Source organism: Myripristis murdjan, chromosome 6 (assembly GCF_902150065.1).
Source record: "Myripristis murdjan chromosome 6, fMyrMur1.1, whole genome shotgun sequence".
Taxonomy (NCBI): domain Eukaryota; kingdom Metazoa; phylum Chordata; class Actinopteri; order Holocentriformes; family Holocentridae; genus Myripristis; species Myripristis murdjan.
This window is the reverse complement of record NC_043985.1, coordinates 27467965-27486213: the sequence shown is the minus strand read 5'-3', so window position 1 is coordinate 27486213 and position 18249 is coordinate 27467965. Positions and strand designations below refer to the sequence as shown.

At 41.9% G+C, this 18249-nt stretch overlaps 4 protein-coding genes across 6 annotated transcripts in view; 1 reads left to right on the top strand and 3 right to left on the bottom strand.

Annotated features, from left to right (window-relative positions):
- Positions 1 to 5060, bottom strand: part of srgap1a (SLIT-ROBO Rho GTPase activating protein 1a) — a 95027-nt gene extending 89967 nt beyond the window's left edge. The window contains exon 1 of one of the 2 annotated variants that reach the window (XM_030053202.1): positions 4190 to 5060. In XM_030053202.1, coding sequence (XP_029909062.1) covers positions 4190 to 4253 — 64 coding nt within the window. In that variant the 5' untranslated portion in view covers positions 4254 to 5060. The remainder of the gene's footprint in view (positions 1 to 4189) is intronic. The other variant, XM_030053203.1, reaches the window with a different exon arrangement.
- A 135-nt stretch (positions 5061 to 5195) lies between these two features.
- On the bottom strand, positions 5196 to 9858 carry rxylt1 (ribitol xylosyltransferase 1). Its single transcript, XM_030053204.1, has 6 exons — positions 9654 to 9858; positions 9320 to 9511; positions 7885 to 7987; positions 7421 to 7735; positions 7140 to 7310; positions 5196 to 6628 (listed from the first exon to the last, which is right to left on the bottom strand). The coding sequence occupies exons 1-6, from the start codon at positions 9787 to 9789 to the stop codon at positions 6226 to 6228; spliced, it is 1320 nt and encodes a 439-aa protein (XP_029909064.1). The 5' UTR covers positions 9790 to 9858; the 3' UTR covers positions 5196 to 6225.
- Positions 9859 to 10154: 296 nt separating this feature from the next.
- LOC115361276 (cytochrome b-c1 complex subunit Rieske, mitochondrial-like) lies at positions 10155 to 12875 on the top strand. The gene is made up of 2 exons (XM_030054663.1): positions 10155 to 10371; positions 12143 to 12875. The coding sequence occupies exons 1-2, from the start codon at positions 10257 to 10259 to the stop codon at positions 12751 to 12753; spliced, it is 726 nt and encodes a 241-aa protein (XP_029910523.1). The 5' UTR covers positions 10155 to 10256; the 3' UTR covers positions 12754 to 12875.
- A 1427-nt stretch (positions 12876 to 14302) lies between these two features.
- On the bottom strand, positions 14303 to 17538 carry LOC115360105 (protein C19orf12 homolog). 2 transcript variants are annotated; one of them, XM_030052743.1, is made up of 3 exons: positions 17400 to 17538; positions 16293 to 16530; positions 14303 to 15273 (listed from the first exon to the last, which is right to left on the bottom strand). In XM_030052743.1, the coding sequence occupies exons 2-3, from the start codon at positions 16450 to 16452 to the stop codon at positions 15008 to 15010; spliced, it is 426 nt and encodes a 141-aa protein (XP_029908603.1). In that variant the 5' UTR covers positions 16453 to 16530; positions 17400 to 17538; the 3' UTR covers positions 14303 to 15007. The 2 variants fall into 2 exon arrangements, with proteins under 2 accessions (XP_029908603.1, XP_029908604.1); XM_030052744.1 differs by having other exon boundaries at positions 14304 to 15273; positions 16293 to 16453.
- Between the last annotated feature and the right edge of the window lie 711 nt (positions 17539 to 18249).

Here is an 18249-nt window from a genome sequence, read left to right as displayed (position 1 = left end):
TTCTGAATATAACGAGGCTGGATTGTAAACTGTATTTTATTTAATGTAGAAAATGTGTTGCTAATTGAAATTGAACTACTGGAAATAGCAAAGGACTAATTTTATAGTCAATATTTCGTGAAGGCACTCTGCATGTGAATATCAGAACGTCATCCAGTAGGAAGACGATTTGGTAATACAAACCAAAGTACTCCCAGTGTTTTTTTTTTTTTTTTTTTATCATCTAAAATGGTCTTTTCAGCAAGATGAGCCACAGGTACAGCTGAAGCGTGTCTAAATAAAGAGCAAGCAGCTTGAGTACACAATACTCTCCGCATCACCACATGCTCAAGTCTCTATACACAGTGGATTTTGCTGCACAAAAACAGCAAACAACGACAGATTTATAGCAAAATTCAAGGTTTGACCTCATTACTGCTCATGCATGTGTCATGAACCGGCAATCATCTAATATCTTTTCATCTTATATATTCATCTTCTGCCAGGCAGTTGGACAGCATAGATTCCTAATGTTACTAAGTTAAACAAACCAATGATTGTTGAGCACAATACAAATCCAATCAGCCTGCAAGATAATCAAGGCCACACTAACTCTGCGCTGTTTTCGCCCTTTCATCTCCCTGCTTACAAATATGGCCGGGCCATTTGCATTGAGAATGCAAAGAGGCAGGACTCCAATTTCAAAAGGTAGTGCAGGCAGGTCAAAGGGGGAAGCCTTTACAATGATTTGGGAGGGCACCCCTGTCAGAGGCTCAAGGGGTCCAGCCACCTGAGTCGTGACCTCCAGGCCACAAACAGCAAGCCGCAGTCTGACATCAAACCAACACTTTGCCCGAGAGAAAACAAAAGGAGTGTTGCTATGCTCAGTTCCACCAGTCCAAAGAAACAGAGGCACGGACGGAATGCCAATGCTCCCACAACCTTCCTCTAGCCTGCTTAAAATGATTTAAACCGACTCTGTCTGATGTGTGCTATGAAGCTCAAATGAATTTCACAGTGTTTTTCGCTCAGCTGTTTTCTCGTCTTTCCAAAACAAGTTGAAACGTGATGAAACCATCGAGGCAGGAGTCAAAAAAAAAAATCAAAGCATCATGCTACAGAACGTTTCAATTGAAGAAAAAATGTATTTTAATCTTGAATGGTCAAAAAGGCATCCATCTGTGGAGGAGTTAAAAAAAAAAGACTCTGTTTTAGGATGCTTGAGGAATGAGTGTCAGCTGAACGACAGATTGTGCTTTGACTAAGAATAGTAGTGTCAGCCATCGTAGGGAAGCTGCTAAACAGTCACCATAAAAAAAAAAACTACAGAGCAGACACAGAGGAATCATTTAGATACCTCACACCCACTGACATGAGTAACTATCACACTCTGCATACCGTTGCTCTCGGAAGTTGGCAGAACACTTTAAGAGCACAGGAATAAATAATGATTCATGATTTCTCAGTTAAATTGCAATTGCTGGAGTATATGCCACACATGACATTAGATAATCAGAGGGTAGTGGCTAGTGGCTTATGGCGATGAACCCAATAACCCTGTCCGTCGTCGGAATACAGACTTAAGGCTTCAAGCTGCAGATCAGTAGGCTAACGCTAGATAAACCGAAACTTGCCCCCAGATATTTGACCGCACAGAAAAATAATTCTTAAAAAAAAAAAAAAAAACAGACCGGTTTTCCAGTTTTGAGACTGACTGTGAACCAAAAGATCAAACATGCTCTCCAGCTGTTTTCTAGGCTGCTTGTTGTTCTTCTTCTTGAGTAATCAATGTCTGCACAACAGAATCTGCCTCTGGCTATTGCAGCAGCACTGCAGACAGCATTCACCTCATTATCACCCAAAACTCCTGAGCTTAACTTCTTTAACATAAAAAAGGGAAAAAAGGCTTTACAACTAAAGGACCTGGAGCTATTCTATAACTTAATACTTAATGTTGAATCTAAGTATTTTCTTCCAGTACTAGCTAGTCATGACCTACATTAAACAGTAGCTGTAATTCCAAGAGATTGGTTAGCCATGAAGAGTCATGAGAGTTACTGAAGACCCAGCAAACTGTTATGACTAAGAATAAGCACAACCATAATAACTTCCCTGGAGATAATAATGCTGTATTTGCTGAGTCTGGAAATTTGCAACATAATTTCTCTCAAGGGTCAGGATTACTGTGAATGCAACTGCAGAGGATTTTGTGTACAAATTATGACGGTAGCAATATACTATTCTGGCAATGTTTCCAAAGGATTTAACAAAAAAAAAAGTTACTTTTTGACCTTTCACCCAAACATTCCCTCAGAAATTTCAACGTCTGCAAAATATATTTGAATGATAAGCAATCAAACAGCTCGCAAACTGAATACTCAAAGGTTATTTGCAATGCAAAACAAACAAGTACGGTACTTTATGCAAACAATAAGGCGCTATTTATGATGTTGACCTTTGTTTTAAAAAATATCCACAGAGTAATATTAGAATACATGGCAAGCCTCATGCATTCGCCTCAGAAATTAATCATGCAACTTAAAGCAAAATAGTACAACTCTGAATTAATTTACTCAGGCTCCAGTGGTCCATATATGAGTTCTAGAAACAGCTCGGTTGCATCAGGTCGCTGTTATTACCCCACTGGGTTTTTGCATGACAAATGGGAGCCTTCGTCATCTCGTGTTCAGCATCCCCTATGACCGCGCATCATCTTCTATTATAGGCTGAAAGCTCTTAGTCATCCTCACAGGGGGGAAGAAAAGGGGCTGAGCATTCCTTGCAAATGAGAGCTTCTGCTCAATCAAATGCAATCTTGCAATTCCTCAAGCAGCAGTGCTCCTATGTCTAAATAACACCCACCCTGCCCCCTCCCCCTTTGCTGTGGATTTAAGGTTGGACACGGGGACATGAATAGGTGGTATTTCAGCATGCTAACGGCACCGAAGAACAGAGCTCCTTGGCTGAGGGCCAAATCCCCATGGTTACCCCGGAGCAGCAACTGCCTCTCTTTCCTGTGCTGGTCTGTCTGGGAATAAACTACGGCTGCTCTGCATGCAGGGGGCTTGAAGGAGACAGAGGAGACAAGATAAGTTAGGGTGGCATCATCAAGATGCCTGTAAATCACCTATCTAAATCAGGCCAAACAGCAGTTTTATGCTTTAGAGGGAGTGTGTGGCTGCGATACTGAGGCAGAAACACAGTGATAAACCACAGTCTAGCATGGGATCACACCTCAGCAAGGGCAAAGTGACAATATTTAAGTTAGTGCCTACTGTTCAGCAACCCTCACATAACTTCAACTGGGCAGAAGGGTGGTGCACTGATGAGAAAGACTGGACCTTAAAACCAGAGGACGCATACCGAAGTGTCTGTGTCAGCCCTGCCGAAGTGCCCTTGAGCCCAACACTGAATCCACACTGGCTCCAGGTGTCCTGATCTTGTGTTGAACCTGTGCTATCTGATGCATCCCGCTTCCTCTTCTCATCAGCGTGGTAACACAGCACAGTCATGGCAACAAAGTGTTATCTACTCTGCATGGTGATATCTAAGCTGCCAATCAGGCACCAAGCCCCAGACAGTAACAGGTTGCAAAGCAAAGACAACATTACAGTGTAAAGACACCAGAATAATACATATGTTTCAACAGACACACGCTGAAATTTGATGGGATATGCAACTCCAGTGTAAGCAAGAGATCATTTACTCCCTAACACAGTGCACATACAACTTCAGAAAATACTGAAATGCACCCATAGTGGGCCTATACATTAGTAACAGAGCCTGCTGCTGACCCTCTTAAAATTTCATAGGCTTTCACCTCCAAAACAACCCCAGCCATGCCTCTCAGTGGGATGTTATTACCTTTTTATTTTAAGGAATAAAGTTCGCCCACCTTTATAGGCAGACATAAAGTGCTTTGACATAAATCAGAGTGGGCCCGTAAAGCGTGAGTAATGACAAACTAATGTAAGTTAGGGGGTGGGATGTTTTGCTTATAGTGGCGCTTGATCGCCTGATAGTGATCACCGACTGGAAGGTCATGTTACCCAGCTTTTTTATCCATCTCTACATCACTGGATATGCGATCCAGGTCGTGCAGTACTAATTAGCCTCGTCCTAACGTGGCTCTTTCCCAGTGTCCCCTATTGGCGAAATGTCCAAGCATGCATTCAAAAACCCCCAGCGAAACATTCGTGTCTGCTTTTACCTTTGACTTGGCTCTCGTACTCCGCGATGATCTCTTTATCCTTTTTGAACCTCGGCGTGGACATTTTCTTCCTGCTCGTGTGCGGAGCTCGAGGTAAACTTCTTGCAAAACTGTTTGTCAACAAGCGGGATCCTATAACATCCGGCGCATCCCACACAGGACGAAAATGAACGCGATTGAAAGCGGCGGACGAAATTTGCTCTATGCGCTTTGAACTTTGCAACAAGCGCGGGTGTTTTTTTTTTTTGTGCAAAGAGAAACTGTTTTTTTTTTTTCTTTTTTTTTTTTTAGTCCTTCATTGTTCTTCTTTCCACGGGATCAGCGCTGGATACAGCAGGGCCAATGCGCAATCCTGCTCCAACCAATGGATCCACTCAACTATCAGGGCAGTCGGCCCGGCGCAACAGCACAGCTACCACATAAAATCAAGTTGGAGTGTCTCGGTGCCAGGTATCCAGGGCTTTCCGCGGTCCCCAATGCGCCGCAAAGTAGTGCCAACAACCTAGCCGGGGCGCATAAGTCGACTTGGATCGTGTGTGTAGCGCTTTTCGGTAGGTGGCTCCTAGTTTAGGACCCGGACTCTTCCTTTTGCTCTCCCTCGACGTTTTTCTCCCCCACTCCCAGCAGCAGGCTCAGGCAGGGTAGGCCGACTGCAGCACAGCAGCTGGAGCCTCACAGGGAGAGGAAAGGAAAGGGAGGGATCGGATCGGTGAGGCACAAGCACACACAGTGGGCACGAATGGACTGACACTCTAATTCCCAAATCACTAGGAGTTTTTTTTTTTTTTTTTTTTTTTTCCCCCCTCTCTTCCCCTTTACGTGTGTAGCCTCCGGCCCTGGAGCAGACAAACCATCACAGTGCGACAACAGGTTTCTGCAAGTTGCACTTAAAAACTTTTCTTTGCGTGCCAGATTATATCAAAGTAAACACCCATTTCCCCCCCGTCAAATGATTATGAAACTGTGCAACACTCAAATGCATCACCGAACCACACCAGTGCCTTTCATACAGAATAGATCATTTAATTAATCAAGATCCAGCAGCTTTTATTAAAGGTATTACACGCATGCCTCTTGTTGGAGCAAACATGATCACATCAAGGTCAGCTTTAATCTCACTGCACCGTTTTACATGTTTTTACGTTCAAGAAAAAATGAGGAATTTCACTTTCCAAAATGAACAAAATCCACCTTAACTCAAAATTTGATGATCTTGAAAACAAACATTACAAAAGGCGACACAGTGTGTTATTTGCTACAAAATATTTACTCATGCATGACGATTTGGGTGAAACTCAAACGTTGAAGCTTTTGCAGCTGAGAATGGCCACAGCGCCATCTGCAGGCGGATAGAGGGACACGACGACCACGTCCATTCGTCACTATTAAGAACATTTCTCCATTTTATTGCACATTTTGGAAATCCATGCACCACGACATTGAAAAACTGATACCAAGCAGACATTTCTATTTTTTTTTTCCTGTTCAGCACAGCAACACATGCTACAGCAACTTCCCTTTCCAGTCCGTTACACAATGCCAAATATACACTATTTTCGATTGGTGCCTACACTAACACATAATTATCTCCCCAAAATCCAACAGTACCATCATAGTGTTTCCTTGGGGTATCCTTTCTTAAAGACCAGTGCATTTAATATAGTAACTATGTAGAAACAGAGGTACAAAATGCATATTTAAAATAATATAAGGACTTTAAAATGTCAAGGCAGGCGGCGTCTCCGATTGCCTGAACATTCTGTAATTGTAAACATATTTAGATGGGCAAATAAAAAATTCAGAGTTCATGAAGCACTTTACAAAAAATGTTACTGATCAGTAGTGACAGCTTTTGAACTCTCCTACGTACCATAAATATTTTTAAATAACCTGCACAAGAATATGACATTAAACATGAACAGGATCACAATACCACCGCGTTTCTCCACGCACCGCACGATAAATGAAATGATTACCCTATTTGGCTTCTTTTTTTTTTTTTTTTTTTTTTAGGGTGTGCTAATGAACCACCGCAGTCATCCGTTTTTAAAGAATGTCTCCTCGATGACCTCAGTGAACCGCTCCTTCATCTGCTGCCGGAAGCTGGTGTACCACTCCAGCAGCCTCCTCCTCCTGTCCACCCTCTGCTCCTGGCTCATCCCTCTCTCCTTCTCCAGGATGGCAGGCAGCTCCTTCCAGTCACTGAGGAAGATGAAGGGCGCGCCCGCGGCCTTGAGCAGACGCAGCGGGGAGCTGGGTCCGGTCGTGCAGGTCCCGGGCGTCTGCACGTCCTCCACCACGGGGACAGAGCCGTAAGCGCAGGCCTCATAGATGCGGTAGCACTCCGCGTTGACCCCCACCGGGCAGAGAGTGAGCTCGCTCTGAGCCAGAGCTGTCTGATAGCGTCTCAGACTGTCTGCCGTCTCCTGAGGCAGCCACCTGAGGCAAAGACGGAGGAAAAGACACACAGAAAACGGACATTTAAGGACACTGAATAATAGTCATGCAAAACCCATTTAAGCACAATTCCAAAAAAAGAATCCACGTGTCCATGCAACATGACCTATATATATAACCAAGTATGTAAGTATTTTGAGGCCAACAGATACCTGGCATTTTCCCATCAATACTGACAGAAGCCAAAATGCATGAGAATCTTAGTACATATGCAGATGCAAAACAGGTAATCTTAACTGTTAAATATGTTTAAAAAAAAAAAACAGCATTTTTGTTTTATTCTGTTCCTGATTAAGCAGTAAATATTAAGAAACAACTGGCCAAGTAGCGGCAATAAAACAATACCAGACTACTAAAATGTTGCTTTTTAAGGATCATCAGCCGATATATTGATGCATCCCTTAAAAAAGGACTAGGACTCCATGAAGAAAAAGGCTTGATATAATTAATATTCCTAAGATCGCACGTGAAAAATGACAGAGTGGTGACTTACTTCTCCCTGGCATTAGTGATACACTCTTTCTCCAGGCTAGCCTGTTTCAGAACCTGCATGAGTGTTTCTCTGGAGGAGTTTTTGTAAACAGTTCCTAGGAAATTGCAGAGGTATGGTCTGCTGGAAGTGATCAGCTGAGCGTTGGCCCTGATCATGGGGAACTGTCTGTAACTACAAAACACAAACAGAGGAAAAACAGAGCCACGTGTAAGACGCTATTATTCATTCAAACAGCAGTTGGCATGTTGTGTACTAGAGTTTACTGCTAAAACATGACATACGTGGCAACGCCAAGCGGCCACTGGAAGACATCCTTGTCGTTGACCCAGGGGCTGTCGTACACCAGAAACAGCAGATCCACGAAGCCGCCGTTCCTCTTCAGGTAGGGGCTGATCCAGTCGTTGTTGCAGTGCTCGTTACCCAGCATTACCACGCCCACGTGAGCCACGGTGTGGGACTGCACCAGAGCGTGGACGTGCTCCAGCCAGCGCGTGGAGTACGAGATCTTCTGCTGCTCGCGGCCGTTCAGGACCAGGACCAGGCTGTTCATGTCGAGGGGGACGTGGCCCTGGACCACAGCAGGACCCGTGTAGAAACTAAAGAGCAGGCAGCGAGAAAGAACGAGGACGATACGGAGTCAAATTGGTGGTCCTCTCGAATTCTGTGGTTGCTCAATTGTCTACCAGTTTTATTAGAGTCCCAAAGCAAAAGTGTAGGTTTAACTTAACCACCCACGACATGTTACCTGAAATCAATCTTCCCTGACTGCAGCTCGCCCTCTCTCCATTGTGCTACCTTGTCGGTGGGGTTGAGAGGCCCCTCCAGAATATGTTCCCAAAGGTAAAGCCCTGTAGAGAAAAGAAGAGTTAAAATGTTGATGTGTGTAGTAACATTTGATTGTATCTCGTTTGATTTCCAGGCTTCCATCGCAAAACATCATCATGTATTAACATAGTTGGTGTGTGATCAGGTGCAGGTAGTAACTGAGTCCATCCTAGATCGCCTCCCAGTTTGGAGGGCTACTCAAAAAAAAAAAAAAAAAAAAAAAAAGCACAGGAGGAATGCAAAAAAGGAAGAAAAGCCCAGCTGATAACATGTGGTAACTAATGGACTTGGAAATGTTTGAATTTGGAAGCTAATTTAACATTCCAAAAATGATAAACAAAGTCATGCAATTTCCCAGTGGGGATAATTAAAGTTTTCTCTCTGTCTAAAGCAAGAGAGAGTAACTTCACCTCTATGATTTTAGCACAAAATATGGAAGAACCAGGACATGGGGGAAATATTAGGAAACTATCAAGATATGTGTGAAATGCAGTTTAATTTGATCGTTACTCACCTGAATGAATAAAACAGTGGATTTCCTTTGGTGTTACTGAACACACTGAACTGCGTCAATCTACTGAAATGAACTGATTCCTCACATTTTTACATTTGGACAAGAAAAAGTTTTGTAGATGCATATTGTGAATTTTACACATGAAGATACACAACATTGCTTTTTTTTTTTTTTTTTTTTTAATTATGAAATATTATTTAAGACCTTTTCCAGACTGAAAATGGCTGGCAATGGTCAAGTTAATGTTCACCCTATAAAAACACAATTCTCCTCTATCAGTTAGAGACTGCAGTTTTCAGGATGTCAACAGTTTCAGCTAAAGGGCAGCAACCCTTAAATTGATAGGGGACTGAGTGTCTTGCTCAAGGACACTTCAGCAGGGCAGTCTCTTAATTATGCATAAAGTCTATGCAAAGATCCAAAGGTAAAAGCTCTATAGATATTCCATACATATATTTTACTTTTTTAAATCACTTTTATAGGGTCTGCAAAAGTTTTTTCTTATATTCTTGGTATTGGTCCACTTTATTTATTTTGGTACTTGCTGCTCTACGTCCCAGTATGGATAGGTATATTTTGAGTAGTCTACTTCTTGTGCAATGTCTGGATAACCTGCTGCTGTAAGACCAGAATTTTGCAGTTTGAGATCAAAAAAGTACATCTATCTATCTCACTTAGGCACAGTTATTTTCTCAGTCTAGATCAGAGGTGTGCAGGGTTTTTTTTAACCACCCCCAAGACAATTTTGAGTCATTTTCACTACATAAATAAATATTTTTTCCACTCAGTATTTCAGTAGATTTCTCTCCTGACATCAATGTGAGTGAGCACCATGACTCACCTATGGCAGCCTTCCCCCAGATCTGCACCTTGTATCTCCTGGGTTTGTTCTTGTCTATGCGGTCCAGGTGCTGCTTGAAGGCCTCTCTCTTCTTGTGCAGGGCAGAGTTGTACTCCACCTGCTCGTCCTCCCACGGGTTCCACTCCTCATCCTCCACAAACGGGGCAGCGGCTCCGCCATCTCTCACGCCACCTGCGCAAAAACCACAACACAGCGTCCTCCTGTCCGTGCGCAAGAGCAAATACCTCCCCTAAAAACAAAACATCGACCCTTTTGTGTGTATTTGTGCAGCTCACAGAGTCTAGCTAAGGCTGCTGTTTGGTGCCTGGGTTACCTGACTCTTTCTTGACCACCCTGTGCACACGGGAGATGACTTTGCTGCTGAAGAACACGTTGTACGCAGCGTAGAGTGAAAATGCCACATACGCGAAAATGATCAGAAGGAATAGCTTTCGTTTGGGTATTTTCATTTTTATTATATTGTATTTTATTTATTTATTTATTTTATCAGGTTACCATTGTGCACCGTGTAGCTCGTCCCTAGCTTTTTTTCCTTTTTTTTGGCGAAGACACTTCCTATTTTGTTTACAACACGAGGACCCCTGCATAAGTCTGACTGGGATAAGTGCCTGCACAAAATGAGATGTTATTTGAAAGCTGGGCATTATTTCCGCTGTTTTACCCATGCATGAGCTTAAATGCATATAAAGAAAGAATGTATGTTTCGTTTATATTTTTAAATAAAATGACAACACACAATAGTGACGAATATGGGAGTGGGCGTTTTGGCTGAGCCGCCTGACTTCACGCGGAACGATGTCGAGGCGGAGCGAGTTTCTAGTAACGCCGGTCATCAGACGGACACACGCAGGTTTTCCGTAAGAAAGGTCGGCGTGTCCCCAGCTCCTCAGTGGAGGGCTCTTTACTTGGTTTTAAGATGATGTCCCTTGCTGCCCGTTGCGGGGCTTTTTCCCCGTACTTGCAGGGCACCAAACATGCGGTGAAAGGCGTGGTGTTCCCCGGAGCCGTGAAGGATGCGGTGCCCGCTGCCGGTAATGTCGGACCGTCTGACTGGCTAGTAGCTTCAAATTTACGCTTCCTAAATCTCTGACTACCTCTCAACTTTCAGATATAAGATTTCTTTACTTTTATCTTTATTTCTTTACTGTGTTTATGTAAATGCAGTGGATAATGTGCATGAACAGCTCTGTGTGGTTGGCTAAGGACCCCTGGTGTTGTAACGGGACGCGGGTTATGTCACTGTTATAAACAAGGAGGAGAGGCAGTTGCATAATTTGTGTTAAAAGACACATCAAAGACGTGTAGTTGTTCGACTAAGTATTATCGCCGAAACGATTAGTCAATACACTTTATTCGACCTGTTAAATCTCGATATTCGGCTTTGTGTTGCTTAACTTGAGTTACACAACTCAGTCATTGGACTTCATGTCAACCCGTCCGATGTAAATATTCAAGGATTCAAGGAACTTTATTGTCATACCAGTTCACACTTACATGCTAGTGGTACGAAATTAGCACTCAGGTCCCGGTGTAAGCCAAAAAAAACCCCGAAAAAAAGACCAGAAAAAGAAGTGTAAATATAAGTGTAAATATAAAATATAAGATATATAACAGTATATATATATATATATATATATATATATATATATATATATATATATATATAAACAGTATATATAAATGTAAATAAAAATATAAATAGTATATATATATAAGTATAAATAAACAGCCTATATATAAGTAAGTAGTATATATATAATAAATAAATAATAAATATAATATATATATATATATATAAGCAGTAAATATAAAAATATAGAGAAAAATATAAACAGCCTATGTAAATATAAACAGTATATATATATATATATATATATATATATATATATATATATATATATATATGTATATATAATATAGACAGTGTGGTATAGAATGGACCAAGCCACAGAACCTGATGCCCGGGACTGGGATTCATGGAACTGTTGGACTTGGTCAGTGCAGAATTAGCTTAGTGCTAGACAGGCATGTTAGTAATATTGCACTTATGGTGGAAAGTGATTTGATTTGTGCAGGAGAAGGGAGAGAGAGAGAATGAGATGGGAGACTACAGAGCATGGCTCGAGTTCAACAGTCTGACAGCTGCAGGGAAGAAGCTGTTTCTGAGCCTGGTGGTCAGAAACAGCTTCTTCCTATTATCAACTATCAGTCGATGACGATGATGAGGGCTGCCCATTGATCCGAAGGCTCATTATTCGATTATGCCTCTGTATAACAGCGGCACTCCTGGACTCTGGCGTGTGTGTTTTTGGAGCAACAGGTGTTTGTTTTTGGGACAATGGACAGTCGGTCCAATGCTACTTTATTTTCGGATTATTGGGGTTTCAGAATAATGGGCCGTTGGACGGATGGCATGGCATGTTACATTTTATAACAGTTAATGTTAGGTTTATACAAAGTTGATACTGAGTTATAAAGTGTTACTGATTAGTAAATCAATTAGTCAGTCAACAGAAAGGTAATTGATTCTATTTTTGATAATCCTTGTTGTTTTAGTCATTTATCAAGTAAAATGCAAAACATTTGACGCTTACCACTTCACACATCAAAAAGGAAAATGCTTTTTTTCTCAATGTAAGATGAAACCTATATTTTTTGCTGCAGATCTGACTACGTAAGAGATTTTTGAGGCTAAAAACTAACTAAATAAATACAGTTGACCAGCGCCTATCCCCTCAGTGGTTGCTGTTTGGGTTAGGGTTGCTGTTTTAACCAGTGTCCTCCAATGTCTCGTATCTGCAGCTCCTGGAGGAATCCGCCTCGCCCACACAGACATCAAGGTTCCTGATTTTTCAGACTACCGCCGCCCAGAGGTGCAGGACCCGAACAAGTCTTCTCAGGAGAGCAGCGAGGCCAGGAGAGCCTTCTCCTACCTGGTCACTGGAGCGACCACGGTGGTGGGCGTCTATGCAGCCAAGACCGTGGTCACCCAGTTCGTCTCGTCCATGAGCGCATCCGCTGACGTCCTGGCCTTATCTAAGATTGAAATCAAGCTGGGCGACATCCCCGAGGGCAAAAACATGACCTTCAAGTGGAGAGGAAAGCCCCTGTTCGTCCGCCACCGCACAGAGAAGGAAATCGCCACGGAGGCGGCTGTGAATATGGCAGAGCTCCGCGACCCCCAGCACGACAAGGACCGGGTGGTGAACCCCAGCTGGGTCATCGTCCTCGGCGTGTGCACCCATCTGGGTTGTGTGCCCATTGCGAACGCTGGAGACTTCGGAGGCTACTACTGTCCCTGCCACGGCTCCCACTACGATGCTTCGGGCAGAATCAGAAAGGGACCCGCCCCTCTCAACCTGGAGGTGCCCTACTATGAATTCCCTGATGAGGAGACAGTCGTGGTGGGCTAGATCCAGGAGCTCTACCTCAGTCCTTCACTGTAGTATGTATTTATGAGTGGCTCTGTCTGAGAACTGTGAGGTGAATGGGGGAAAAATCTCTATTTACTAATAAAGTATGATTTTAAACTGTTCAAGTTTAGTTATCATTTCTTTTCACTCTCAAATGGTGAAGCGGTTATTCCCACATTATTTTATTTATTTATTTTTTATTTATTTTATTTCTTTTATTCAATTTATAAAGGACAGTGTGCACTTTCATTAGCTATCCAAAGGAATAAAACGATGAGTGCACCAGATTTAGCAAGAAAGCTAATTTCCATCTGTAGTCCTTACAAATAACATTAAAACAATCAACACAGTAAAACAAACATTAAAATAATCAACACAGTAAAACAAACATTAAAACGATTAACACAGTAAAACAAACATAAAAACAAACAGCATGTCTGAGCATAACAACTTTATTTATATAGCACATTTCAAAATAAAAGGCTTCTTGAGCATCCCATTTCAAGGCATGTGGGATCTTACTGCAAAAATCTTTTTACAATGACAAGGGCCTTGTCTGATTCCCTCAGGCTGTGAGAGAGTCAGACAGGAGAAGCAGGAGAAGGGGCCAAAAGCTATGAGATGTAAATTGGGCCTAAGGCTTAAAAAGGAAGAGTAACTTCTTGCAAAATTATTCTAACTACAGGCAGCTAATTAAAAGTCTGCAGGGTATTGCACCAGTTGCAGACAGCTGAAGTTAGTCATCTATGTGTGATTACATAAAGACAAATTTACTATCTGGGTGCCTTTTCCAGATCAGCACAGGAGAGGCAAAATCTGACTTCAGATGTTTTTGAGCTGGAGGAAACGTCTTTGAATAAGCCTCTTGTACCTGAGACGCAAAATTAAGTTCTGAATTTTTAAAACGGGCAAGTCACTAGTGGCCAGGGCTCATAGGTATGTAAAGTTAATAATAAAGTGAAAATGGATATTGTGCAAATGATGTTAGAGAGAACTTGGGGCCAAACTCAGGGGACGGTAGGGATTTGCTGGGGCATGTGATGACCAGGAATAAGAGAAAGTGTGCTTAATGTTACGTTTCCCCCCCACATAGAATACAACTTTGAGAAATAAAGGTTGCTAATGGGGAAAACTAACAAACTGCATGTGACAAAAACAAACAAACAAACAAAAAAAAAAAAACTGGGTCTTGGGTTCAAAAAGGTGGCAGGGGATTATTTCTCCTTCCTGCCACCCACTAAATCTATCAAAATGATAGAAGAACTAAAAAATTCAACCCAGTAAAAGAAAAGAGTGGAAGTCAGTGGACCCGGAGAAGGCAAAACACAAACCCCCCCACACAAAAGCCTGGTTTATCCTTTCAAAATACCAAGAGAGCCAACTGATGGTGTTGACTCTCACACACTCACAACCAAAAATGAACTGAGCAGCAACTGCTCCTCATATAACCTCCCAGCCCTGCTGATTAATCAAAGACCTTCAGCTGGGAGTGGACATCACAGATGCACCCACTTTCTCCTAACGAGCAGGGTGATTCTTGTGGGGGAAAACAAAACTCTAGTACTTAACAAAACAATTCATAACATTAATTAAACAGACATCAGACAAGGTCAAACATTTACTTAACATTTTTAATATCGAAACACAATTTCAAGCTTTGGAATAAAGAGAGGATTGACACAGATGCTGGTAAATCCTAATATTGGCAGATAAACTACTCCTTGATCAGCAACCAACATCAAGATTGGCCTTTACACTTGGCACTGACTCAGTACATTAGCATTGGTATTTAAGTAGGATTGTAAATTGTATCCATTAAAAACAGTGCTACATGGTAGCTGCCTTGAATACCACACACTAGACCTTCATTCACAGTAGTAACTTTCAAAGCCAGACACCTGGTTATCAGTGCCATTAAGGACATAAATAATTCATCCAGTCGATAAATTACACCTCTCTCAATAAATTAATCCAGTTGCACAGCCATTTGAAATAGTAAATTAATCCACAACAGTATTACCTGTTACCAGGACTGTGATGTGTCTGTTCACTTTTGAAATACGTGTTTTCACATTTAATCAAAAGTCTCTGCTCCATAATCCATAAATCCTCTTGAATACAAGCACAGCAATGTGTGTTAATCCATCATATAATGGCCGTACCTTCACAAAAAACATCTCTTGTTCTTTGCAAAAACACCGTGCTCCCGGGGACTTGGTCCTCTGAGCAACATATCCTGAATTGTCAGGAGGGACTAATCCACATAGTGCACCTCTGCCTGGAGCTCCTTGGTGATGTAGCCGAGCAGGGCGGCTGTGAGCTGCTGCTTCAGCGTCACGTTTCCCATCACCAGCGCAGTCAGCTGGGCCACGTCTGTCCACTGGATGTCGCCCAGGACGGCCATGATGTCGTCATAAAGCTTCTGCTGCTGCTGGGGAGGAAGCTCCATGATGATCTGAGGCAGAGGTTTGAACTGCCCGCTGGTCAGCCAGCAGCCCAGGAGGCCCCCAACAGCGCCACCTGTTGGAGAAAGAGGGGTGTCGACTTGTGAAATGCAGTTCATCATCTGGAGATACAGGAATAAAACCTCGGCCTCAGTAACACCTGCACAGATGACGTAATGTGCAAACCAATTTTGTTGTGTTTACATGAAATTATGGGCCCCAGTTCCAGTTGTGTATACAAAAAAAGAATCATTACTAACTTGAGCTGAAACTCTTACACAGTACTGCCACACTGTTTCAGACTCTGAAGATGTCAAACACATTTGATATCATTAAGTATCATCAAAACATACTTTTACATCAAAGCCTTTTATAGAGCTATTGCGCCACCCTTGTATAAATTATGTATTCTACTAATTTAAGTGTTATTATTATATTAGCTACTGTTCTTATTCAATCTCTGTTTACTTGATGTGTTTTTAGTGGGATGCTGACACATTATCGGTACACCTTTGTCAGTGTCCTGCTCTCTTTTGTCATTACTTTGTGAGGCACTTCATAAATCCTGTTGTTTAAAAGTGCTATATCAATAAACTTCATCATCATTATTATCATTTTATAAGAAATAGTAGAAGAAGCAGTAGTATTAGCCTAGTAGTGTCAATAAACTCCAGTTTGGTACACATGTATTTAAAATTCTCAACAATTTCATTCCCGTTTCTTTTCACAATTTCTTTGTAACTAAGCCTTTTACAGACAATTTTCAGTCTGGTACAGAGGCCCAGTAATATGGATTAGACGCTTTGCCTCCTCATTTAATATTAAAAAAAAAAAAAAAAAAAAAAAGACAGCACAATATGTAAATTAGTTACGCGACTGCTAATTTTTCCTCAGTCTCACTCTTGGAGTCATTATGTATTTCTTTAGTTATTATTTTCAGATATTTATGTGTGTTTGTGAACTTGTGGCACACATGGATAAGGTGGGTCTTTCTTGTTCTCACTGTACAGTGTGTGTTCCAGTCCAGCCACTGATCAGTCAGGTCTGTAACTGTGACAGTGGACTGTATTTTTCATGTCGCATGTTTCGACTCACCCACTGCAATCCCAAGGGGACCTCCGACCAGCCCCCCAGCGAAGGCCAGCCCCCCGGCCGCCGCGGCGCCCTTCCCCGAGCCCTTCACTGTGGTCTTGATCTGCTGATTGGCAGATAACTCACAACAGAGCTTCATGACGTCATTAATCCGATGAGACATTCTGTGGATTCAGACAGATTCACAGCTCCAAGTCAAAATAGAGATCGATGAGAGAGGGTTACTTGAGGATCTCACAGTCTGAGAGGGAAAAAAAAATCAGGAACACGTCATGTGCAAAGTCCAAGGTTCATGCACTTTTTGTCAGTGACTTTCTCATCAGTTTTATCTTTATTTCCATGACCCACAGAAACTATTTTTAGACTTGCCACTGGAAATCTATTTTAGAAATTTTACTGTTGTAAAGGTCTATCTATATTTCTGAGCCTCTCTAGGACAGATGAGTGACAGAAATAAGTACACAAGTTTTTATCATTTTGTAATTCCAGTCAAAGACTTAACAATTTGCCATTTATTCAATCAAAACTGTGGACTGTATTTACTTGCTGAGGAAAGATAAGCTCCTGATTATGTGTGCATAATCACACTCAACAGAAACCCTGAAGCACCACCACAATGCCCCTCCCCACTTTTATGTTTTCTTTCTAATTACTCTCAACAGACACAACACTTAGTCTTCAACAGAGCTGATGCTGATTTAGTCAGACTTCCATGACGTTCCCAAAACTTTACTACAAAATCATGACTTTTTCAGGGCCTGGAAACTGTATTTTCAAACTTACAGACTTTCCCAGGTTTTTCAATACTGTGCAAACCCTGAAATTGACAAAGCCTGACACAGAAACACGTGCAGTACACAAGATGTGATAAAGACTGATCAGCACTCCGCATGTACATTCAGCCTTATAGTCAGCAGTAATAATCATCAATCAGATATACACATATATTTACAAAGATCACTGTATTTATTGGTGTAATAGTCAGAGTGATGATTGCATCAGCAAGCATCATGACTTTAACACCAGCCCTCTGTACAAAACATCACCACTGAGAGCCCCCGTGAGTCTGATGCACGTGAGAAATGATCATGAACATGAACATGAACATACCTGTCTGCGTTATGGAAGCCACATGAATGGCGGCTGGTGCTGGTTTATTCCGAGGCTGCTTGGGTTATTATTTCTATATTCCTCCTGGGCGTCATTCCTGATATGTGAGCTTGGTCATGGTCGCAATGCTTGATGGGAGAGTGTGTGGGGGCAGAAAGCGTGCTGCCTTCAGGTAACCTCCAACTAAAGGTCGCTAATTTGTTACATTTATGAATAAATAATGTCATATTTGAGTGAGGTCAAACTGCATACCAAAAAAGGCTTGTTTTAAAATTAATGTCGTGTTATATGAGCGATTATCAACGGCATGTAGTTACTCATTTATTATCATTATCAGGCGTGTAATTAGTGTTTAATCCATGCACGCCACTTTTGCAATTCACTGTCTGCTGAAACGGCTTCCACACTTTCCAGGTCCACCGTTATGAAACTCAGGTTTTATACTTTTAATAGAAAATCACCACAGTGTCAGTCGTATTTGCCACTTTTTTAAGGTTGTCCTTCAGCTAATAATGGTGATATTTCCGACGACACTGGAAGGCAACACGAACAGCCAATAAGCAGCAGAGGAAGAAGGGGGCTGGAACCATGGGAGTATAATCCGAGTTATTGTTATGGAAGCACGTAGATTTACATGCCTGGGCCTATTACATAATCTGTATCCCTCCTGACACAGTTTGATCTCATAAACATGTTGTGCCTGATAAAAAAAAAAAAAAAAAAAAAAAAAAACAACGTCAAGCATAAAGACGGTGATTTTGCAGCGGTAATGTTTTATGTAGCCTGACTATAATATGAAGTTTGAGAGGAAGCCGCTGGTGTGTTTTTTCCTGCTCGGTGTTTTTGGTTG

Excerpts from the sequence above, each read along its gene's own strand:
- LOC115360105 (XM_030052743.1), bottom strand. The coding sequence starts at position 16,452 with ATGTCTCATCGGATTAATGACGTCATGAAGCTCTGTTGTGAGTTATCT. Across the intron at positions 15,274-16,292 it reads TCCCCTTGGGATTGCAGTGG|GTGGCGCTGTTGGGGGCCTC; the intron begins GTGAGTCGAAAC and ends TTTCTCCAACAG.
- LOC115361276 (XM_030054663.1), top strand. The coding sequence starts at position 10,257 with ATGATGTCCCTTGCTGCCCGTTGCGGGGCTTTTTCCCCGTACTTGCAG. Across the intron at positions 10,372-12,142 it reads GGATGCGGTGCCCGCTGCCG|CTCCTGGAGGAATCCGCCTC; the intron begins GTAATGTCGGAC and ends TCGTATCTGCAG.
- rxylt1 (XM_030053204.1), bottom strand. The coding sequence starts at position 9,789 with ATGAAAATACCCAAACGAAAGCTATTCCTTCTGATCATTTTCGCGTAT. Across the intron at positions 7,736-7,884 it reads TCAGGGAAGATTGATTTCAG|TTTCTACACGGGTCCTGCTG; the intron begins GTAACATGTCGT and ends CCTGCTCTTTAG. Across the intron at positions 6,629-7,139 it reads ATCACTAATGCCAGGGAGAA|GTGGCTGCCTCAGGAGACGG; the intron begins GTAAGTCACCAC and ends TCTTTGCCTCAG.